Here is a 19,882-nt window from a genome sequence, read left to right as displayed (position 1 = left end):
TCTATTGCTAGATTTTTCGAAAATATATTTAAAAAATTAATGAATAGTGGGAAGAATCTCTGAAAGTTTACAGGGTAGTCCACCCATCAATTTGCAGACTATTAGAGCTGGAAAGGATCCTGGAATGGGCCAATCCTGGCAGAATGAGGTGACACCGGGGTGTCATCTCAGCAGGGAGGGGCAGATATGGGAGGAAACAGCCTCTCAGGTGATTCTGATGTGTCTAGCTCAGGGGGGCCTGTCACCAACAGTGAGAATTTCCCATTTGGTCCAGACCCCTCTGTTTGCAGGCAGGGGGCTGCAGCCGGGGAAATAAGGTTACCTACCCAAGGCTGCACAGTGAGTCACAAGTACCTCAGACTGCCTGCGTTCCCTGCACATCAGCTGTTGGCAGTGTTCCTGTTTCCTCAGTACTACCCTGGCTCTTGGTGGTGACTGCCGAACTGAAATGTTGTCTCACCCAAACAGGTAGCTTATGGACTCGCTTAGGATCTGCACCCAAGACCAAAGAAAAGAATACGAAGAAAGTGGATCACAGGGTGCCTGGCACCGAGGAAGATGACTCCGAGCTGCAAAGGGCATGGGGGGCTCTGATTAAGGAGAAAGAGCAGTCTCGTCAAAAGAAGAGCCGGTTAGATAACTTACCATCTCTCCAGATTGAAGTTAGTCGGGAAAGCAGCTCTGGTTCAGAGGCAGAGTCCTGATGCCCTGGGGCCTGTGGCAGCTGCCCTAAAGCCTGACATTCTTGCACAGGGTGGGGCGCACAGTAGGAACCTCCCCCTTCAGGAGTTGGCACCCTCTTGCTCCTACTCCTACAGTCACCCTCAGCTCTTGCTGCTTCAGCAAGACATCTTGAGAATGTGACGAGCTTTGAAGGGCATCTCTCTATCTTTTGCTGCAGAGTTATAGTTCTGGGCCCTTGATTCTTTTCCCACAACCCCACAGGCTTTACCCTTTGAGAAAAAGGCAACCCTCCAGATTTTGTAGACGTTTTCTTAATATTTTTAACATTGTGTCTTTTAAAAGAAATGTTTTACACAGTTCATCCAAAGAGCAGAGAACTGAACTTCTCACTATTGCCTTGGCCCTGACAGCTGTTACCAGCACCCTTTTCCCAAGAAAAGTCAATTCCCAGGTGCTTATTGGACAGCCTTCGAGGGGGAAGATGAGGGAAGCTGCCAGCTCACCCTTCCGGGACCCTAGTGTGGGGGCGAATCTCACGGACCTGACCTCAGAGGTGCACCAGTGCCGCCCAGGTAGATAAGAGACGCAGCATTGATCGTGCTTCCGTTCTTCCCTCGGTGATTCCTAATGTTAGGGGCCTCTTACTAGCTATCAGCTTGATGTGAAGATCAAGTTCAGTGCTGTGGGAGTTTTAGAAACAAAAAACTATGACTTCTGGATTTGGGGTTGATTTTTGTGCTAGGGGTGGGGTTGTGGGTTAATGTTGAACAATTTTTAAGTCTGTATTATGTTTAAAAATATTAATGATTTAAAAGTTTTAATTTTTATATGTGGAAATTCTTCCTGTTGGCTACAGGGGAAGCTCAAGTGGTGTCTTCTTTTGTGCTGTTAAATATATATTATATACTTTGGAAGAAGGCAAAGAGAGGAGTCTCATTATTTTTAAATGCTCCTAATTGTATAGTCTGTTTGTTGTACATAGAGTTCAACTTGCTTTTCGGCCCACTGTAGGAAAAAGAGTCCATCCATCTGAGATGGGGCCCTGTTGTTTATTATAACATTAGAAGTGATACATTGATATTTATTTTTTCTGTCTCCAAGTTGTGGCACCTGAAAACTTTGTCAAAACTGGCAAATAAGATATTGGTTACAAAAATTTTAGTTTGTTTATTTTTAAACTTGTTTCAGATTATTTTACCACAAAAAGAAGGTAGTTATTTTGTCTTCCAGTCTGATTTTTATTTTGAAGTATTTAATTTTGTATTCCTCTGCAGGCTTAAAAAGTAGTGTTCCACTTCAGTCCACTAGAACTCGGGAGGTGGAGATAGTAATAAGCCTTTGTCCCTTTTTTGATGTCACAGTTCTTCACCTGCCTGGAGTGTTCTACACTCAGTGCAACCCTGAATCCTTGAAATCATTACTTGTGGCTGAGCTAATGATCACCTTGATAGTTGATTACACTGTGGTACAAATGAATGCAGAACACTGTTGATAAAGTAAAGGGCTGTGAGACTTGAGGGCTGCAACAAAAACTGTGTTGTACCATATTTCGTTGGTTAACCTGCATTTTCTCTCTCCCTTTAGAAAGATTAGAGCATATAATCATGATATGTTTCAGTTCTTTAATAAAGAGGTAGTTCTGGTTTCTCTGCCAGTTGAGACCCAAGGTTTCTGAGGTTTCTCACTCAGCTTTTCTTGCCCTGTGAAGCACACAGCTGAGAGCCAGGTTCTTAGGAGGGGTCCAGCCTTGGGGAATTGATAGAGTGACAAGTGCAAGGGCCTGAGAGTCAGAGACCTGGATGCTAATCCCTGGCTCTGCTCCTTGGACCTGGGCCTCACTTTCCACATTTAGCAAATGAATGGGCTGGTACTTCTGGCCTTTTTGGTGCATATAAGTGGTGTTTTTACTCTTCCCAAAGCTGTGACTGCAGTAGGCTGGCCAGCACTGGTTTCTGTTGCAAGTGGAGGAAGTGTCAAGGAGATGGCTGAGGGCTGTATGTGGTCGTGGACAGGGGCTTATCCCCATCCCATTACAGTCTGGTTCTGCTAATGGGACAAAGATGTCCTGTGGTCAGGGTCCCAACCGACATGGTCTCTGCAGGGCTTAGAATGTGCACCTTTGCAGACTTAACCTTTTTGTCTGCCAGTCATGACCCTTACCAATAATGAGGCCCATTTGTTCCATGGCCTTTCCACAATCACACAGGGAAGACATTCTGGAAGGGGGTGGTGTACAGTTAAAACTGGTCTTTGATCCAGTGCAGTTCTCACAGACACAGAGAAAAGACCCACAAAGGCCTTATTAGCTTCTCTCACTCACTCTCCTGCCCACACTTAGGCACTCAAATCTTGCAACATCTTGAGTTTGCCCCAAATGGCCAGGCCTTTTCTTTGGAGTTCAGGAGTGAAGATGGACAGTCAGGACAGTCCCCTGGCAGGCACTTGGCATACTTTTATCCTGGACACTCCCCATATGTGTGGGCCGCAGGGCCACACGCTTTTTTGTATTCCTCTTAGTCTTTATATATAGGAGATTTTAAATACATTTTTGCTGCTTGATAATAAGTGCAGATACCTCATTTCTGTTTCCCCCCTCCCCCTTTGGAGAGCTACCAAGTACCCAGGAGAACTTGTGGAGCCCACCACAAGATGTAAGCTCCCCTCGTCCAGCCCCCAGTCCGATCCTAAGAATCCCTCCCTTCAGTTCGACCGCTGTCCTGTCCCACTCCATCTGTACCGCAGCCTCTTCGCTGGTGTCCGTCCTGTCACTCCCTCTCCATTTTGTACGCTGCAGCAGAGATAAACTTTTGTTTGTTGTTAGCAGCAGTGTAATTTACATATTAACAGCATACAGTTCACCCATTTAAAGTGTACACTTCAGTGGCTTTTGGTATGTTTACAGAGTTGTGCAGCCATTACCATAATCAACTTTAGAACAGTTTCTTCACCAAAAAGCCCCTGCCAACCCCTGGCAACTACCAGTCTACTTTCTGTTTCTATGGATTTGCCTGTTTGGGACATTTCATGTAAATGAAATCATGCACTATGTGTCTATTTTTGATTGGCTTCTTTTCACTTAAAATATTTTTGAGCCTCATCCATCTTGTAGTTATATATCAGTACTTCATTTTTTAATGAAGTTAAAAATTATTAATTGCCAAATAATAGTCCATTATATGGATATACCACATTTTAGTTATCTGTTCATTAGTTGATAGACATTTGTGTTGTTTCCACATTGGCTATTATGAATAATGTTGCTGTCAACGTTGATTTGTAAGGTTTTACGTGTACATGTATTTTCGTTACTCATGGGTTTATACTGAAGAGTGGAATTGCTGGGTCATATGTTAACTATGTTTAACCTTTTGAGGAACTTACAACTGGTTTTCCAAGGGATTGTATCATTTTCCATTCCCGCCAGCAATGTATTATGAGGATTCTAGTTTTTCCACATCTTCACCAATACTTAGTGTTTTCCAGTGTGAAGTGGTATCTCATTGTGGTTTTGATTTGCATTTCTCTAATTGTAATGACGATGGGCATTTTTTTTTTAAGGTAGCAATAAATTTATTGAAATGAAAAGACTCTAATTTGGAGGTGCTATAGGAAGATACATGTTGTTTGTTTTACTTTTTTTTAATTTCAAGAAAATATGAAAGTTCAAACATTTTGGTTACATTTTATATCTTTGCCTCTCCTTAGCAAGGGTTAGAGGTATGACGATGGGCATCTTTTTGTGTTCTTCAGGATGAACTTTCTTAAATGTAAATCTGATCCTCTGCTTGAAACCTTTCCAGAGCTTAGCCATTGCCCTTGGAATAAATTCTAACTCCTTTGAGAGCTTATAAGGCTGGTCAATATCTAGTCTCTGGCTTCTTCTTCCCATTCTTCCCTGCCCTCCGCTCACTAGTTCCCTGGATCAGTCTTGATCTCACCATCCTCCCAGACTTCGCGCAGTGCTGTTTCTACCCCCAGCAACATACTTCTCCCAGTCCTTCCCTCCTGCCTCAGCCTCAAGGTCTTAAGGAAGCAACCCCCACCTTCCAGAGCCAGGCTATGGTCTCCTTCTATGTATTCCATGGCATTGCCTGGGGGGAATCTTGGCTCATTCCAGGATTAAGATAAAAATTGAGTGTAATTAAAATTCCTCTTGGAAATCCAAGGAAGGTGCCATGTTGAAGACCAGCTTTGTGAGGTCCTGTGCAGTCAGTTCTTGCTTATGTAGGAACAGATCACTGTTTCTTTGGTTGAACACCAAGTGAAGTAGTTGGCCTGTAGCTAGGACCATGTTGTGCAAAAATTACTTATTTTTGGATGTTAGAATCACCCTTATGCAAGAAGCTCATTTGAGGAGCTTGGGGACAGGGTCAAGCCACGGAAGCAGCAATGGCACAAGCTCACCAGGCCCTCCCGCCTGTCTGTGCCCATTGAGTGAAGGAGGGACAAGTGAAATGGCCCAAACGACTTACAGTTGTCTTCTTTTTCTTGTCCTTTTCTTTCTTTTTTCTTTTTTTTTTTTTTTGAAACTTTTCCAGACAAATACTGTTATGTTTAAGTGAATTGTGTGTATAATGCCAAATCACTGTACCCCTCAACCCAGCACACCTATACACTGGACTGTAATTTCCTGTTCCTAGTCTGTCTGTTTTACTAGACTGTAAGCTCCACGAGAGCAGGGACCATGTCTGGCTTGTTCATCGGAGTTTCCCTAGTGCCTACTACCATGCCTGACACTCACATGTCCTCCATAAACATGTAATGAATTGTAAATCTCCCAGGGGAACACCTCCATCCTCAGAGGCCCTGGGGCCCTTACAGGCTACACCTTGTTTTTCTGCCATGTGCATACAACGCTTTGTTTTCGTGTTTTATTTTTATTTCTAGCCTGTGAGCTCTTAATGAGCAGGTGTCTTCATGTTGTTATCTCTGTATCCTCTCACCAGCCCAGCCCAGAGTAAGTAGTGTTTCAAAAGCGTTTGCTGAATGAATGAATTGTGTTAACCCAGCCAAGCTCTGGCATTATTATCTGCAGGCTAGTCTAATTCTAGAAGAGACAGCCAGATTCAGGAAGGGGAAGACTGTTCAGAGGGCGTATACTATGCTTGTATAAGAAAAAAAAAATCTCATTAAACAGACCTTAGTAAACTTCACATTTTGATGATCTGGCCATATTTGGAGTGAAGCTTACCGAGCTCTATAAAGAGTGTGCTAGAATCATGCAGTCGTCCAGAATATTTCTTAGAAAAGCATCCATTCGCCCCGGGACAGAAGGAAAGGAAGCTTGGCAGGTGGGTGAGAGGCCCCGAAGAAGGACCGTTGAGCCAGTTTCTAGCCTCTGTCCTATTGGTGAGGAAAGTGACGGCAGTTCAAAGCGTGTAAAACGAAACAGAACTCATTCCTGGCAGCAGCTCTTTTGCCTAAAGCAGCAATTCCTCAGACTTCTCACTGGAGGCGTTGTAAAGGTTATGGCAAAGTGCTAACATGGATTTAAGTCAACAGCAAATCATGGCTTCACAGATTAATAAGTTAGCTGCACAAGTAAGTTTGATACATAGGTATAGTATTTGCTTTAAACCATGTATAACAAGTAAATTAGAAGTTAAACCATTTTTTTCTTTTAAGAACTAAAAGGAGAATGCTTTTGAGGATATTGAGGATAGCATCCTCGCTTCAGAGCAGATTGTTATTTGATAATATGACCAACAATAAACATCTAGAACTTAATGTTTATAAAATAAATCTTAGAAGAAAAGATACTGTAGCTTTTTTTTTTTTAATGAAACTCTGTGAACATTTCACAGAACTTTGATGTTCCTCAATTAGGAAAACGCTGCCTCCAAAAGCCTATTTTAAGTAGCTGTGAGGCATTGAAATGGAATTTTGCTGCACTATAAATTAAACTCTAGAGTATATACCCAAAGTCAGTGCCCTGCCTCAGGATTCTCATCTGAGCAATGCCAGAGGCCGTCTCTGGACGATTAGATTCTTAAGTGGTTGAGACTTCTTGTCACCTCAGACTGTTTGTCACCCTCACCAGTGACCAGTGTAGGTCAGTGAGGACGAGAGACCCACACCATTGGCAGGAGAGGATTCATGGCCTTCCTGTCCCTTCTGAGAGTTGCGGTGGTGGTATTTAGTCCTGTGATGTGTCCCTCATGGGCAAGGGTTCCTCAAAGGGCCTGTAAGAGGCAGGCGGCATTTTTAGCTCAGGTAGGATGTGTTTTGGGGAAAGTCAAAAAGGGTGGTGGCTAGAGCTGGGGTGGGGCCCTAGCGGCTCGTTCTACCTCACATATTCAACTGCAAAAGACTGAGCAAGTCCCTTCATCGCTCTGGGCCTCGGTTTCCCTGTCAAAGGAGGGGCTCCACTGGGATGATCTCCAGGTTTCCTTCCAGTGCTAATAATGTGTGTTCAAGGACCCTTGCTGTACTTTCCAAGGAGCATTAGGATGTAAGTCAGACAGGAAAGAGGTAGGGGCAGGCAAGAGGCTAAGCCCTTGGACCTTCCCCCTCTCAGCCCCTGAATTATGACAGGACAAGAGGATCCTCTCCCAGTCCTTCCATCCCCTGTACGTACGGGCCCACACACATACTTCAGTCCTTTATTTGGGAGATTTTTGAGGAGGTAGGCCAGTATATTAGTCTTCTTGGGCTGCCGTAACAAAATATTGTAGAATGGGTGGTTTAAACAACAGAGATTTATTTTCTCTCAGATCTGGGGGCTGGAAGTCTAAGATCAGGTTGCCAGCACGGTGAGGGCCCTCTTCCTGGCTTGTTCAGGGGGCCTTTCCTTGGTGCCTGCACGTGTACCTTATAGAGCCACCAGTCCTTTTGAATTAGCACCCCACCCTTAAGACCTCATTTAACCTTAATTACCTCCTAAAAATCATATCTCCAAGGACAGCCACACAGGGGTAGGACTTCAACATATGAATTCGGAGGAGGGTACAAGTCAGTCCACAGCCCCCAGCAGTGCAAGGATCCCAGTCTTTCTTTGTGGAATGAGGTCTTCGTTTTTTAAAAGCTCACAAACCCATGGATCTGAAGGCAGGAGAGTTTATAGTGGTTCATACTCATGGTTCTGGAGGAGACAGACCTGTTTGAGTCCCAGGTCTGCCACTTACTAGCTGTGTGGCCTCTTTGGGAGCCAGCATCTTCATCTGTGAAATCAGGGTGAGCGTGTAGGGTGGCTGACAGGGTCTGATGAGGTGGCACTGAGCGTGGTGCTTGTGCCAAGCGCTCAGTCAGTGGGAGTGATGACACTGCTCTCGGTCTTCCCCCGCACCCCTGCAGTCCTGGCTCGTCTCAGCGGCGTCCTCACTCTTCCAAATTCATCCTTCCCAACTTCTAGGACTCAGAAGGCAGTAGGCGATTAGAACCGTTTTCCACATCTGGAGGCTGTCGGCAGGCTGTGCGACAGGCCCCACCCAATGACAAGTACACACTTCAGTGCTTTTGACTCACTTGTAGGACAGAACAGGCAGCCCTTGCACCTTGTGCTGAGCATGTCTGTATCCCTGAATGGTTTTTGAAGCTTTTATTTTGAAATGATTTCAAATTCAACAGGAGTTGCAAGGGTAGAACAAAGAATATTATGTCATGTTTTATCATTCATTCTTTCTCTCCTCTCTACCTTCTCTTTTTCTTCCCCTCCTCTCTGAACCATGAACTATCTGAGAGATATTTGCATTCATCATGCCCCTCTACCCCTAAACTGTTTTAGTGCGCATTTCCTAAGAACAAAGACATCCTCTCATAATCTTCGATAGTATAGTTCTCAGATTCAGGAAAGAGTTGCTAATTTGTACTTCAAGTTTCAATTTTGCCAACTGTCCAAATAATGATTTTTGACAAATAATGATGTTCTGGTCCGGGGTCCAGTCCAGGATCAGGCACTGGCTTTAGTTATGTCTGCAGTTAGTTACTTTTAATCTGGAGCAGTTCCTCAGCCTTTCCTTATCTTTTATGACATTAATGTTTTTTAAAAGTGCAGTCCAGTTTATGTTGTAGAATGTCCCTCAAGTTGGTCTCTGAACATTTGTTTAAAGTACAATGAATTAGGAAACCACTTTCACGGTTCTCTTGGTTAAATGTACTGCACACTCAGCCTCATACTAGGTGCTGTGAGGGGGCAGCATTACACAACACAGCCTGGCCCCTGACCTTGGGACCTTAAGCTTGGGTTTGTGGGGAAAGCATTTACCGTCAGGTGGGCTAAAAGGGCCCCTGTATGTGCTCATGACTAGAGACACTGACCAGCTTGGATAAATACATCTTAGGTGGATGCAGGATGAGTCCGCATTCTAGAAGTCTACGAAGATGCAGAAAACAGCCCTGTTTCCTGTCCAGCATCCAGTCATCGACCCTGCCTGGCCTCCTGAGGTGCCCTGAAGTTCACACTCCACATTTGAAGTCATGCTTCTCGGAAATCTCGAGTGAGCTGCAGTCCTAGGCTCTAGCCCTGTATTGACAAGGACCTGCTGTGTGACTTTGGGCTACTTGTTCTCTTCCACTGCGGGCCAGTGCTCCCCCTACCCCAACCCCGGCATGGCTCTCTCAAGTGCCCTTGAACTCGGAATGAGTGGGGGCGTGGAGAGTCATCGGCTTCTAGAGTGGGGGAAGACAGGCGGGGCGCTGGGCCAGCCTGTGAGCCTATGACAAGGTTAAGCAGACCAAGGATGGTTTTTATTGTGATCTGGCAGGAAAATCTTCAGACCTGGAACTTTGCTCTTCTCAACTGTTTAACTTCTCTGCTAGGTGGTGTACAGGGTGAGAAATGGTGAATTGTAATCTCTGTGCACGTAACTGAGTAAGCTCTAGTCACAGATACTTTGTCAGACCAAAGCAGACAATGTAAAGATGTTTGAAGTGTCATCAGAACTTTGGTCAAGCAAGCTTTCAATGTGAGAAACAAAATAAAATTGATTTTCATCTAGTTGTCGTCATCATCATTGCCCACTTTACGTTAGTTAACACATTAACACGTCAAAGTATTCTCCCTGGGGCCACAGACATTCACTTCAGAGACATGCGATACCCTGCCTTTTTGAGTTAATTAAAATTAGCCCCATGTGACTAATGGCTACTGTAATGGATGATGCAGATCTGGAAAGTTCTGTCACTGCGGAGAGTTCTGTTGGACAGCACCGCTCTGTTCTTCCAACAATCTGGGAAGCAGGGGTGTAGGAGAGACTTCTTTCTGCGACAAAGACTTGGTCACACAGTGCAAATTTGACAGATCGTGGCCAGGCGAGGTGGCTCACACCTGTAATCCTAGCACTCTGGGAGGCCGAGGTGGGCGGATTGCTCGAGGTCAGGAGTTCGAAACCAGCCTGAGCAAGATCGAGACCCGGTCTCTACCATAAATAGAAAAAAATTAATTGGCCAACTAATATATATATAGAAAAAATTAGCCGGGCATGGTGGCGCATGCCTGTAGTCCCAGCTACGTGGGAGGCTGAGGCAGGAGGATCGCTTGAGCCTAGGAGTTTGAGGTTGCTATGAGCTAGACTGACACCACGGTACTCATTCTAGCCTGGGCAACAGAGTGAGACTCTGTCTCAAAAAAAAAAAAAAAATTGACAGATCGTAAAGTCAGCACTTAAATATGACTGCAAACTGTCAGTGCCTTATACCTTGGAATACTGGGATGGATTAGAGGGATGCTGAAAGACATGGAATTTTACTCTTATTTAGGCGACTCAGAGCCGTGTTAAATCAGTTTCAGCATCAGGGTGCTGTCTACCTGTTTTTGTTTTTTTTGAGACAGAGTCTCTGTTGCCCAGGCTAGAGTGCCATGACGTCAGCCTGGCTCACAGCAACCTCAAACTCCTGGGCTCAAGCAATCCTGCTGCCTCAGCCTCCCAAGTAGCTGGGACTACAGGCATGCACCACCATGCCTGGCTAATTTTTTCTATATATTTTTAGTTGGCCAATTAATTTCTTTCTATTTTTTGGTAGAGATGAGGTCTCACTCTTGCTCAGGCTGGTTTCGAACTCCTGACCTTGAACCATCCACCCGCCTCAGCCTCCCAGAATGCTAGGATTACAGGTGTGACTGTCCACGTGTTTTTAAAGAGAGTCCAGCCCAAGCTGAATTGAGGCAGGGGTTTTGTTGAGTGCATTGAGTCTTCCCACTCGGCCCTTCATGCCCTAGGCCCATGAGTGCACAGGCCAGTACAGGAGCCCAGTTTCTGTCTGTGGGTGCACTACCTGTGGGAGGGGACCCCTGTCTCTGCTGAAGAAGCTGCCACCAAGGACCCTGGGCTGGGAGCTGGGTGGTAGGTTCTTGGGCAGGACAGGGGACTGGATGACACCTAACCACAGGCTGGATTCATGTTGCACCTGCACCTCCAACATCTGCTGAGGACAGACACCCTGAAGTATGGCCCCGGGCCAAACCTCGGCTCACCAGTCCACAAAAGTGTGGGTCACAGCATGGGTGATGGAGCAGGCCGATGGTTGTCTCTAAGCCCCTAGGACGCAGCCCACGACTCCACAACTGCTAGGGAAGCCACACGCCTGGCTGTGTGCAAGGAGTGTCTGCCTACTTGAAAGAGCCTGCCTGCCTGTAGGTCCTGCTTGAGCGTCTGCCTCTGGCCCCGCCTCCTGGCCTCCCACCTCTGCAGCTCCTGCCTCGGCTCACACAGGGCTGCCTCTGCTCCAGCTAGGATGTGGCTCTTCCACACTCTGCTCTGCGTGGCCAGTAAGTCAGCCTCACCCCCTGCCTTGAGGGGCTGCTGTGCCCTCAGCTCCAGCTGGATGTCTGTCTGTCTGTCTGAGGGGTTGCTTTCTGGGCCAGACGTCAGAGAAAGTGGGAGCTTCCCCAGGGAAGCGCTCTTGCTCTGTGGGTGGGATCTCCAGGCTTCTGGGGAGGGGCTTTGGAGGCTCCCAGTTGGTAGTGCTGACAGCCTGTGGCTTCGATCCTCCAGGGCTCTGCCCCCTGCTCCTCCTCCAGCCAATCTCCCCTCCCCAACCCAGGCCCTCTCCCCAAGGCACCCTCTCCCCTCCCCACCTGGGCCAGGTCCTCAGGTCTGTGCCAAGTTTGTTCTCAGGGTGCCCCAGTGTGCCCAGCAGAGCTCCCTTCTGTTACAGAGCCGGGGTCCGGCCTACGAGGGCGAGGACCCTGTGAGAACGAGAGTGCCGACAGGAGACTGTGGGAGCGAGTGTGTTGGGGGGCGCCTGCTTCCTGTTCCTGTTGTTGGGGCTGATGTGGAAACTGGCATGTGGGTGGAGGTGGAGAGGCACTTCTGCTGCCTGGGGGTCCCATCCTGGCCTTCAGACCTCCCGTGGAAGCTCTGACGCTGAGCACGGTCAGGTGAGCCCCTCAGGCTGCTCAAATCAAGCCTGAGGCAGGGGTGGTCCTGCCTAGTGATTTGGGTGGGCTTTCCGGGGCTCTCCAGCTCCTGGTCAGAAGCTTGGCAGAAGTAGATGGCCATCAGACATGCATAGTGTAAAGGCTCCTGGTCGCCTGAGTTCTCCCTGAGAGGGGCTGGCGCCAGCCAGTGAGCCCAAACAGTGTCCAGGGGAGCTGAGTGCATGCTGGGAGGGGAGTCGGATGAGTGTCCGGCATGGGGCCACCCGAGGACCAGGCCAGATCACACAGGGCACCAGCAAAGCATGTATTTATGTACAGATTTTACTACTTGATATTTCAAAAATAGTCATCATGGGAAGATCAAAACTTTATTGAACTCCCTTTTCCATATTTTACAATTTAGACTTTATTTTCAGTTACATACGGGGTGCTGAGAGTCCCGCATGGCTTTCATTCCCCATCCCCAGGCATACCTGGAGAAAATGCTTGGACTAGACTCTGTTCTCACCTCCTCCCTCAATACAGGAGGGTTGACTTAGGCCCAGAGAGGGGCAGTGACTGTCCGGGGTTGCAAGCCAAGTGCCAGTAGAGACAGGGTTCCATGGCCTGGGACGCTAACCCTGGCATCACTTAGGATCGTGCTCACCTCTGTCTTCTGCAACCTCTGGGACGCCCACCCATCATCACTTCGGTGCCTTTTCTAGCAGATGACATTGCTCAAACCCCTTCTGAGGCCCAGGCCCTTCCCAAGCTGACGGCAGCAGGGACCAAGTTGGAGCAGACTTGCAAGGAGACCCCTTAGCTCGCAGCTCGGCTAAGCTATGGGAAGGGGGCGAGAGCAGCTGCAGTCTGGTTGGGAGAAATGAAGCGGTGACAGTTCTGCTCCATGCTGTAAGGTCCTGAGACTTGGGGCTGGGCCAGTCCGCCAGTCCTGGAGAGCTTCCTGGAGGAAGTGAGACTGACGCTGACTTGAGGGATGGGAGGGGTCTGAGAAAGTGGCAAGGAGTTGCTGGTGAAGCACCCTTCAGACTGTGACCGCAGGCCCAGGCTCCGAATCCGGTGCCTGGCTGGGCCTCTCCAGGGTGGGGAGAGTCCAGGACCATTCCTGGCCTGACCCTGACCTTCCACCATTCCCAGGCCACCCACGTGATGCCCACCACTCGTTATTCCTGGGAGTAGATGAGATAGTGTTGTTCCTCTAAGGGAGATTTCAGAAGAGTCAGGTGCAGATACGCAGACACACTGAAACCCTGGAGCTGCCCACAGCTGGCCCCCAGCCCCATCACACTGTCCCCAGGTCAGTCTTCACCCCAACTCGATCAACTCAGTTCCCCATCCTGGGTCTCAGAGGTTGAGTCTACACCCCTCGTTGTACGAAGAAGGGAACTGTACTATCAGCCTATGGAACCTTCCAGGGCTGAAGAAGAAGGAGGCAGAAGCCCAGGCCCTGCTGTGCTGACGGCTTGTGACCCTGCTGGGGTAGTGGCAGGGCGTCAGCCCCGGCTCTGCCTTGGTGCAACCCTGGACCTGTGTGTGTGACAGAAAACCTTAGTCCTTGGGGCACAGGGCCGTGGTGTCTGTGCTGGGCCCTGTGGGATGGGCAGGTCCTTAGTGAGTGCAGACTAGGGGGAGGAGGGCAAACAGCATGGACAAAGACTTGAGGTGTGAGGGTCCCTGTCCAGGGGCCCTGCCTGAAGAGAAGGCTGCAAACACAGTAGCCCGCCAGCCCCAGCCAGAGGGTCCCGCCAGGATGCCTGCGGGTATCTCAGTGTGAGGAAGGGGCATTCCGGGCAGGGCGGCCACCCAAGCAAAAGCAAAATGTCAGCAAAGCACAGAGTTTGTGGGGAGCCAGGTGGGTGCAGTGCGGGCCACGCGGGAACCCCGCATCTCTGACCTTCTCAGGGAGGGTGGCGGGTAGGGGTGTGTATGCCATGTGCGGGGGCACACGTGGGATCCAGGCCTGAGAGGACTGGACTTCACAGTGAGGGCAGCGGGCAGCCACAGAAGGTCTTGAGCAAGGCGGTGACAGGCGTGTATGTTGCGTGGAAGGTGCAGTCCGGGAGAAAGAGGAGGCAGAGAGGCCAGCGAGGAGGCTGCTGCCATGGTCCATTCCCCGGGGGCTGGGAGGGTGAGCACAGGGTGGAGGAGACACTCGGCTTGGTGCCTGTTCTCATGATTAGGGAGACTGAAGGCTGGGGGTGGAGGGGTGGGCGCAGGCGACTGAGGTTTGGGTGGAGACGACCAGGATCCCTGTAGAAGACCAAGGCTGTGGGCCCAGGACGAGTGGCCTGGGGGCTGCTCCGGGACACGTGCTCTGCAGACAGTTCTGGGGCGTGATCCTCCCACAAGGCCCTTCCTCGTGTTCTGGGCTGGGCGTCGGGACCCTGAGTCTGGCCCAACTTCTACAGCCAGCTCCTTGTATAAATTTGGGCAAGCCACGCCCCCTGGGCCTCAGTTTCCCAAACTGGGAATAGTGACGACTCACTGGGCTGTGAAAATGCGAATGTAAAATGCCCAGTGCGGCGGGGAGACGGGTGCTCGAGGGGAGGAGGTGGCTGACAGGATGGAGGGGACCTTCGTCTGACTCAGCGGGCCCATGTGGCCGGGGACAGCCTGGGGAGGCGGCCCTGTGGGCGGTGTGGTGACAGACTCCGGTGTAGCTGGGCCCTCATGTCTGACAGCACGCGAGGGGCTTGTGGTTATAACTCTCCAACAGCGGCAGCCGCGTGCTCAGCCTCCCTGGTGTCACACACCGCCGGGCACTGCCCCGTTTGATCTGCACGACCCATGTCACAGAGGGGGACGCGGAAGCCAGGTGACAGGCCCAGGGCCCTGCAGTGACTCACAGGCAACGTGAGGACTTGAATTCAAGACTGTTGTTTTCTGAGAGTCCTGGTGGGGAGTGGGGCAGGAAAGTGTCACCTGGTCTGGGGGCAGCCCCAGCAAAGGCAAATGTCAAGGGGCCTGGAGAGAGTCTGGTGGAGCAAGGTGAGCCTCGCCCGCAGTCCCGAGGCCCCAGCTGGCTCTCAGGGACAGCTCAGTGAGCACAGTGACACCCACCCCATGCACATGTTAAGGCTTTGGAATCAGGCAGACCTGGTTCCCAGACACAAATACTCAATTTGCTGGTGGGCCATGGGCAGATCACTCGACCTCTCTGGGCCTCAGCACCCAGGGCGGTGCCTAGAGGACAGCAGGTGCTCCGGGAGGGCGCTGTGTCTGGCCCTGAGCTTGTCTCCTCCCCCTTCCCACCCTGTCAGGGCTGCGAGAGCGCCAAGACCCCTCAGTTGAACAAAGTGAAAATGGACGTGGGGTGGGGGAGGAACAGGGGTGTCTGGCCCCCCTGACCTTCCCCAGCTCCTCTTCTGGACCCGGCCCTGTGCTGAGCTGGGCTTTGCGGTCGAGGGTGTCACAGATGACTCAAATCAGATCACAGTTTGGGGAAGACAGACTTAATCACAGATCACTCTGACCCAGACAGGATTTAGTAAGAGCCAGACAGAGACACCACGGGATGCTGAGGGGTTCGGGGACCAGTGGGTTCCTCTTAGCAGCAGTCTGGATTGGCTCCTGGCTCCTGGCTGTCCGAGCAGGGCCGCGAACGCTGGGCTGTGCAGGCAGAGGGCGCTAAGGAGGGTGTGCTGGGCGGAAGGAGCGGTCTGTGCAAAGGCTCGGTGGCAGGAGTGTGCAGAGGGTGTCCAGGCGGGTGGTGTAGAGGAGCTCGGGGAGTGCCTGGCAGAGGATTCTTTGGGCTGGGTGGGCACGTGCCATGGATGCCAGGACAGGAGCCTGGACTTTTCTCTGGGCTCTCAAGTGGTGTCCACCAGTTATACTGACGGTAGAAATGGGAAAGAAGGCCCCTTGTATCAAGCTGGTGTTTCTCACTTTAGTCCTTTCCTAGCACGAGTGCTGGCTTCTGTTTGCCCCAGCCTGGCTGACCCGGAAACATAAGGCTCAGCATGACATGTGCCACGGAGCCTGAGTCCTCGTTCTGGAATCCTAGAGGTCCATGCATCGGCTGCAGGGGTCACTCCCCTGGCACTTGCCAAGTGAAGCCACCATCCCAGGCCCTGAGACATGTGGTGATCAAGGCAGATGCACCTTCTTTGCCTCATGGGACTCACTGGTTCAGGGGTGGGGGAGACACTCGCAGGCGACAGGTGAACAGGGAGATGAGCAAGGCAGTTCCAGGTGGTGATGAACGCTGCAGCCAAGGCTTTGGGGACAGAGTGCCCAGGCAGGGTCTGGAGGCCAGACAGGCCTTTCCCAGGAGGTGAATGGTGAGGATGAGGATGAGGAGCCAGGAAACAGCCCGAGGGTGGAGCACATCAGGCTTGGGTAAGATTGTGTGCAGACGTGCGCTTGGGGAGTGGGGAAGGCTCTGGTGTTGTCAGCAGGGGCTCAGAGGGCTCCGTGACCGCCCAGTGAGGCAGAACATACGGTCTGGCTATGCTTCCTGTGTTCTCCTTTGGGGCAATGGCAGGGGGGACACAAACAATAGCTCTGGGAGACTTGGGGTGTGATGCCTGTTCAGCCCGTGTTCTCACTGAGAGAGCACTGTTTACAGAACGGGACTAGTCGTGCTTCATGGAAAGGTTTTGTTTTGTTTTGTTTTCAATTCTGTGGACACAGAATGACATTGACTGGCCATTTCCATCTTTATACTGGCTTCACGAAAGCTCAGTCGATTCATTTCTGCATCTATTCATCAAATGATTCATGAAGCGTCTCCTGTGTGCGGGCGCTGGGTCCGGAGGCGGGAGGGGCCCATCCTAGAAAGTGCTAGCACCAGCTGGTCCCCCAGTTGGCTGTTGACCTCCTTCCTGGTTTGATTGTGCCCTGCCTTTTTCTAGCCACCGTTTTCCTTCTGTCCTGTTTTGGCTGCCCCAAAGTGAGTTTTTATCTTATTGTGTTGTGTGTTTTTATGAGTCACCACAAATCACTCATTCTGTGCAAGGCAGGGGTATAAAGACAAAGGATTAAGGTGCACCCCCCACTTTGTGCCAGACCCAGGTGGAGGCCCTGGGAAGTGAGAGAAGAGAGACACAGACGCTGGGCTCAGAGCCCTCCCACCATCCCCTTCCTTCCGTGCCTCTGGGAGGCTGGTTCTGAATGACAAAATTAAAAGCGTGTGCGAAGGTAGACAAGATAACTATGATAAACCCAATAATGTCCCTCACCCCGATGACACAGTTTGCGGGACTTTGCCACACTTCCTGAATTTACTTCTCTCTCCCTTTTCTTTGTTTTCTTGGTTAACGTATTTTAAAGCCTGGCTACTCCAAACGTGGTCTGAGGACCAACGGCATAATTTAGGAGTTTGTTAGAATAGAATCTCAGCCTCACTCCCTGACCCAATGAATCCAAATGTGCATTTCAACAAGATCCTCAAATGATTCATTTACACATTAATGCTTTAGGAGCATAATTTTTAGAGCAAATCTCAAACACCGTGTTATTTTACCCCTAAATGCTTCGGTATGCGTATCTGAAGAACGTGGAAGTTTTCTTATGTAGCCACGACGTTCTTATCCCCTAACAAGATTAATGGTAACTCCTTGGTATCATCTAATGCCCAGTCCATATACAAATCTCCCTAACTGCCTCAAATGTCTTTTATTGGGTTTTTTTTGGAGACAGAATCTCACTCTGTTACCCAGGCTAGAGTGCCGTGGCATCAGCCTAGCTCCTAGCAACCTCAAAATCCTGGGCTCAAGCAATCCTTCTGCCTCAGCCTCCCGAGTAGCTGGGACTACAGGCATGTGCCACCATGCCCGGCTAATTTTTTTCTATGTATTTTTAGTTGGCCAATTAATTTCTTTCTATTTTTAGTAGAGACGGGGTCTCGCTCTTGCTTAGGCTGGTTTTGAACACCTGACCTTGAGCGATCCTCCCGCCTCGGCCTCCCAGAGTGCTAGGATTACAGACATGAACAACCACAGCTGGCCTTCAAATGTCTTTTAAATAGCTGGTTTGTTCAAAGCAGGATGCACACAAGGCCTGCACATCACAGTGGGTTGCTACGGCTCTTTTAGTCTAGAGTGCGTCCCCCACCCCCTATTTTTTGGTTCCATGCCTTTGATCTATTGCAGAGCTTGGTCACTCGTCTTGTAGAATATCTACATGCAGGATTTATGTGTTTGCTTCCTCTTGGTATGACTTGTCCTGCTATTCCCCTAAATTTCCTAAAACCTGGAAGTTAGCACTGATGGCTTCATGGAAGTCAGGTTTCCCTTTTTTGGTAAGCTTACACTAAACAGTTTATGAGGATTTTATCACACTTCCTGCATTTATCTCACTCCTTTTCGTTTTCTTTGCTGAAGTAGTTAAAGGCTTGGAATATAGAATGTGGTCTGATGACCTGCCATGTGGGCACCATGTAGGAGTTTGTTAGAAATGCAGGGTCTGCATATGCCACATTTTATTAATCCACTCATGTGTTGATGGACACTTGAGTTGCTTCCACATCTTTGCAATTGTGAATTGTGCTGCTATAAACATCTGAGTGCAGATGTCTTTTTTTAAATTTCAGCATATTATGGGGGTACAAATGTTTGGGTTACCTGTGTTGCCTTTCCCTCCCTTCCCCCCGGAGTCAGAGCTTCAAGCGTGTCCATCCCCCAGATGGTGCACATCACACTCATTATGTGTGTATATACCCATCCTCTCCTCCCCCCTCCCATCTGCCAGACGCCCAATAAATGTTATTTCTATATGTTCACTTAGGTGTTGATTAGTTAATGCCAATTTGCTGGTGAGTACATGTGGCACTTATTTTTCCATTCTTGGGATACTTCATTTAGTAGAATGGGTTCCAGGATTTTGATCATTTTAAACTTTGTGTAAATGGAACTGTACAGTATGTTGTGTTTTGTCTTGCACTCTCATTATATTCGTGAAGTCCATCTACTTTGTAGAGTATTTCCATTGCTGTAGAGTCATCCATCATGTGACTATTTCAGGATGTATCCTTTCTATTGTGATGGATATTTGGGTTGTTCCAGTTTGGAGTGATTATGAATAGTGAGGTTATGAACATTCTTGTACTCTAGCCAGGGCGACAGAATGAGACTCTGTCTCAAAAGAAAACAAACAAACAAAAAAAGACTAGCCTGGGCAACATAGTGAGACCCCATTACTACAAAAATAAACAAATAATACTTTTTTTAAAATGAGGTTTGCTGGGTGTGGTGGCACTTGCCTGTAGTCCCCGCTACTTGGAGGGTGAGGCAGGAGGATCGTTTGAGCCCAGGCATTGTGGGCTGTAATGTGCTATGTCGATCTGGCTGCCTAAGGGAGGGATGGACCGGCCCAAGTCAGAAATGGAACAAACAGGTCTGTGCTGGTCAGTAGTGGCATTGCCCCTGTGAACAGTGTCAATAACTTACTATTAAGAATGATGGGCCGGGCGCTGTGGCTCACGCCTGTAATCCTAGCTCTTGGGAGGCCGAGGCGGGCGGATTGCTCAAGGTCAGGAGTTCAAAACCAGCCTGAGCAAGAGCGAGACCCCGTCTCTACTATAAATAGAAAGAAATTAATTGGCCAAGTGATCTATATATAAAAAATTAGCCGGGCATGGTGGCGCATGCCTGTAGTCCCAGCTACTTGGGAGGCTGAGGCAGGAGGATCGCTTGAGCCCAGGAGTTTGAGGTTGCTGTGAGCTAGGCTGACGCCACGGCGCTCACTCTAGCCTGGGCAACAAAGTGAGACTCTGTCTCAAAAAAAAAAAAAAAAAGAATGATGTCTGTTCCAAAAGAGGTTAAAAAAAAAAAAAGGGAGGCTGAGGCAGGAAGATCACTTGAGTGCTGTGGTGTCGTCATAGCTCACAGCAACCTTAAACTCTTGGGCTCAAGTGATCTTCCTGCCTCAGCCTTCAGAATA

At 49.3% G+C, this 19,882-nt stretch overlaps 2 protein-coding genes across 3 annotated transcripts in view; both read left to right on the top strand.

Annotated features, from left to right (window-relative positions):
* NCBP3 (nuclear cap binding subunit 3) overlaps positions 1–9,619 on the top strand; it is a 43,587-nt gene extending 33,968 nt beyond the window's left edge. The window contains exons 13-15 of one of the 2 annotated variants that reach the window (XR_012913031.1): positions 469–631; positions 1,095–1,256; positions 8,964–9,619. Coding sequence is in view for 1 of the 2 variants with exons in the window: in XM_075994220.1 (XP_075850335.1) it covers positions 469–631; positions 1,095–1,203 (272 nt within the window). In the remaining variant the exon portion in view is untranslated. Of the gene's footprint in view, positions 1–468; positions 632–1,094 lie in introns of both variants that reach the window. The other variant, XM_075994220.1, reaches the window with a different exon arrangement.
* A 1,673-nt stretch (positions 9,620–11,292) lies between these two features.
* The window catches only part of ITGAE (integrin subunit alpha E), a 60,189-nt gene continuing 51,599 nt past the window's right edge, over positions 11,293–19,882 (top strand). The window contains exon 1 of the mRNA XM_020280838.2: positions 11,293–11,389. Within this exon, the coding sequence (XP_020136427.2) occupies positions 11,356–11,389 (34 nt within the window). The 5' untranslated portion in view covers positions 11,293–11,355. The remainder of the gene's footprint in view (positions 11,390–19,882) is intronic.

Source organism: Microcebus murinus, chromosome 18 (genome assembly GCF_040939455.1).
Source record: "Microcebus murinus isolate Inina chromosome 18, M.murinus_Inina_mat1.0, whole genome shotgun sequence".
In the NCBI taxonomy this organism is placed as follows: Eukaryota; Metazoa; Chordata; class Mammalia; order Primates; family Cheirogaleidae; genus Microcebus; species Microcebus murinus.
This window is presented reverse-complemented; position numbering and strand designations above follow the sequence as displayed.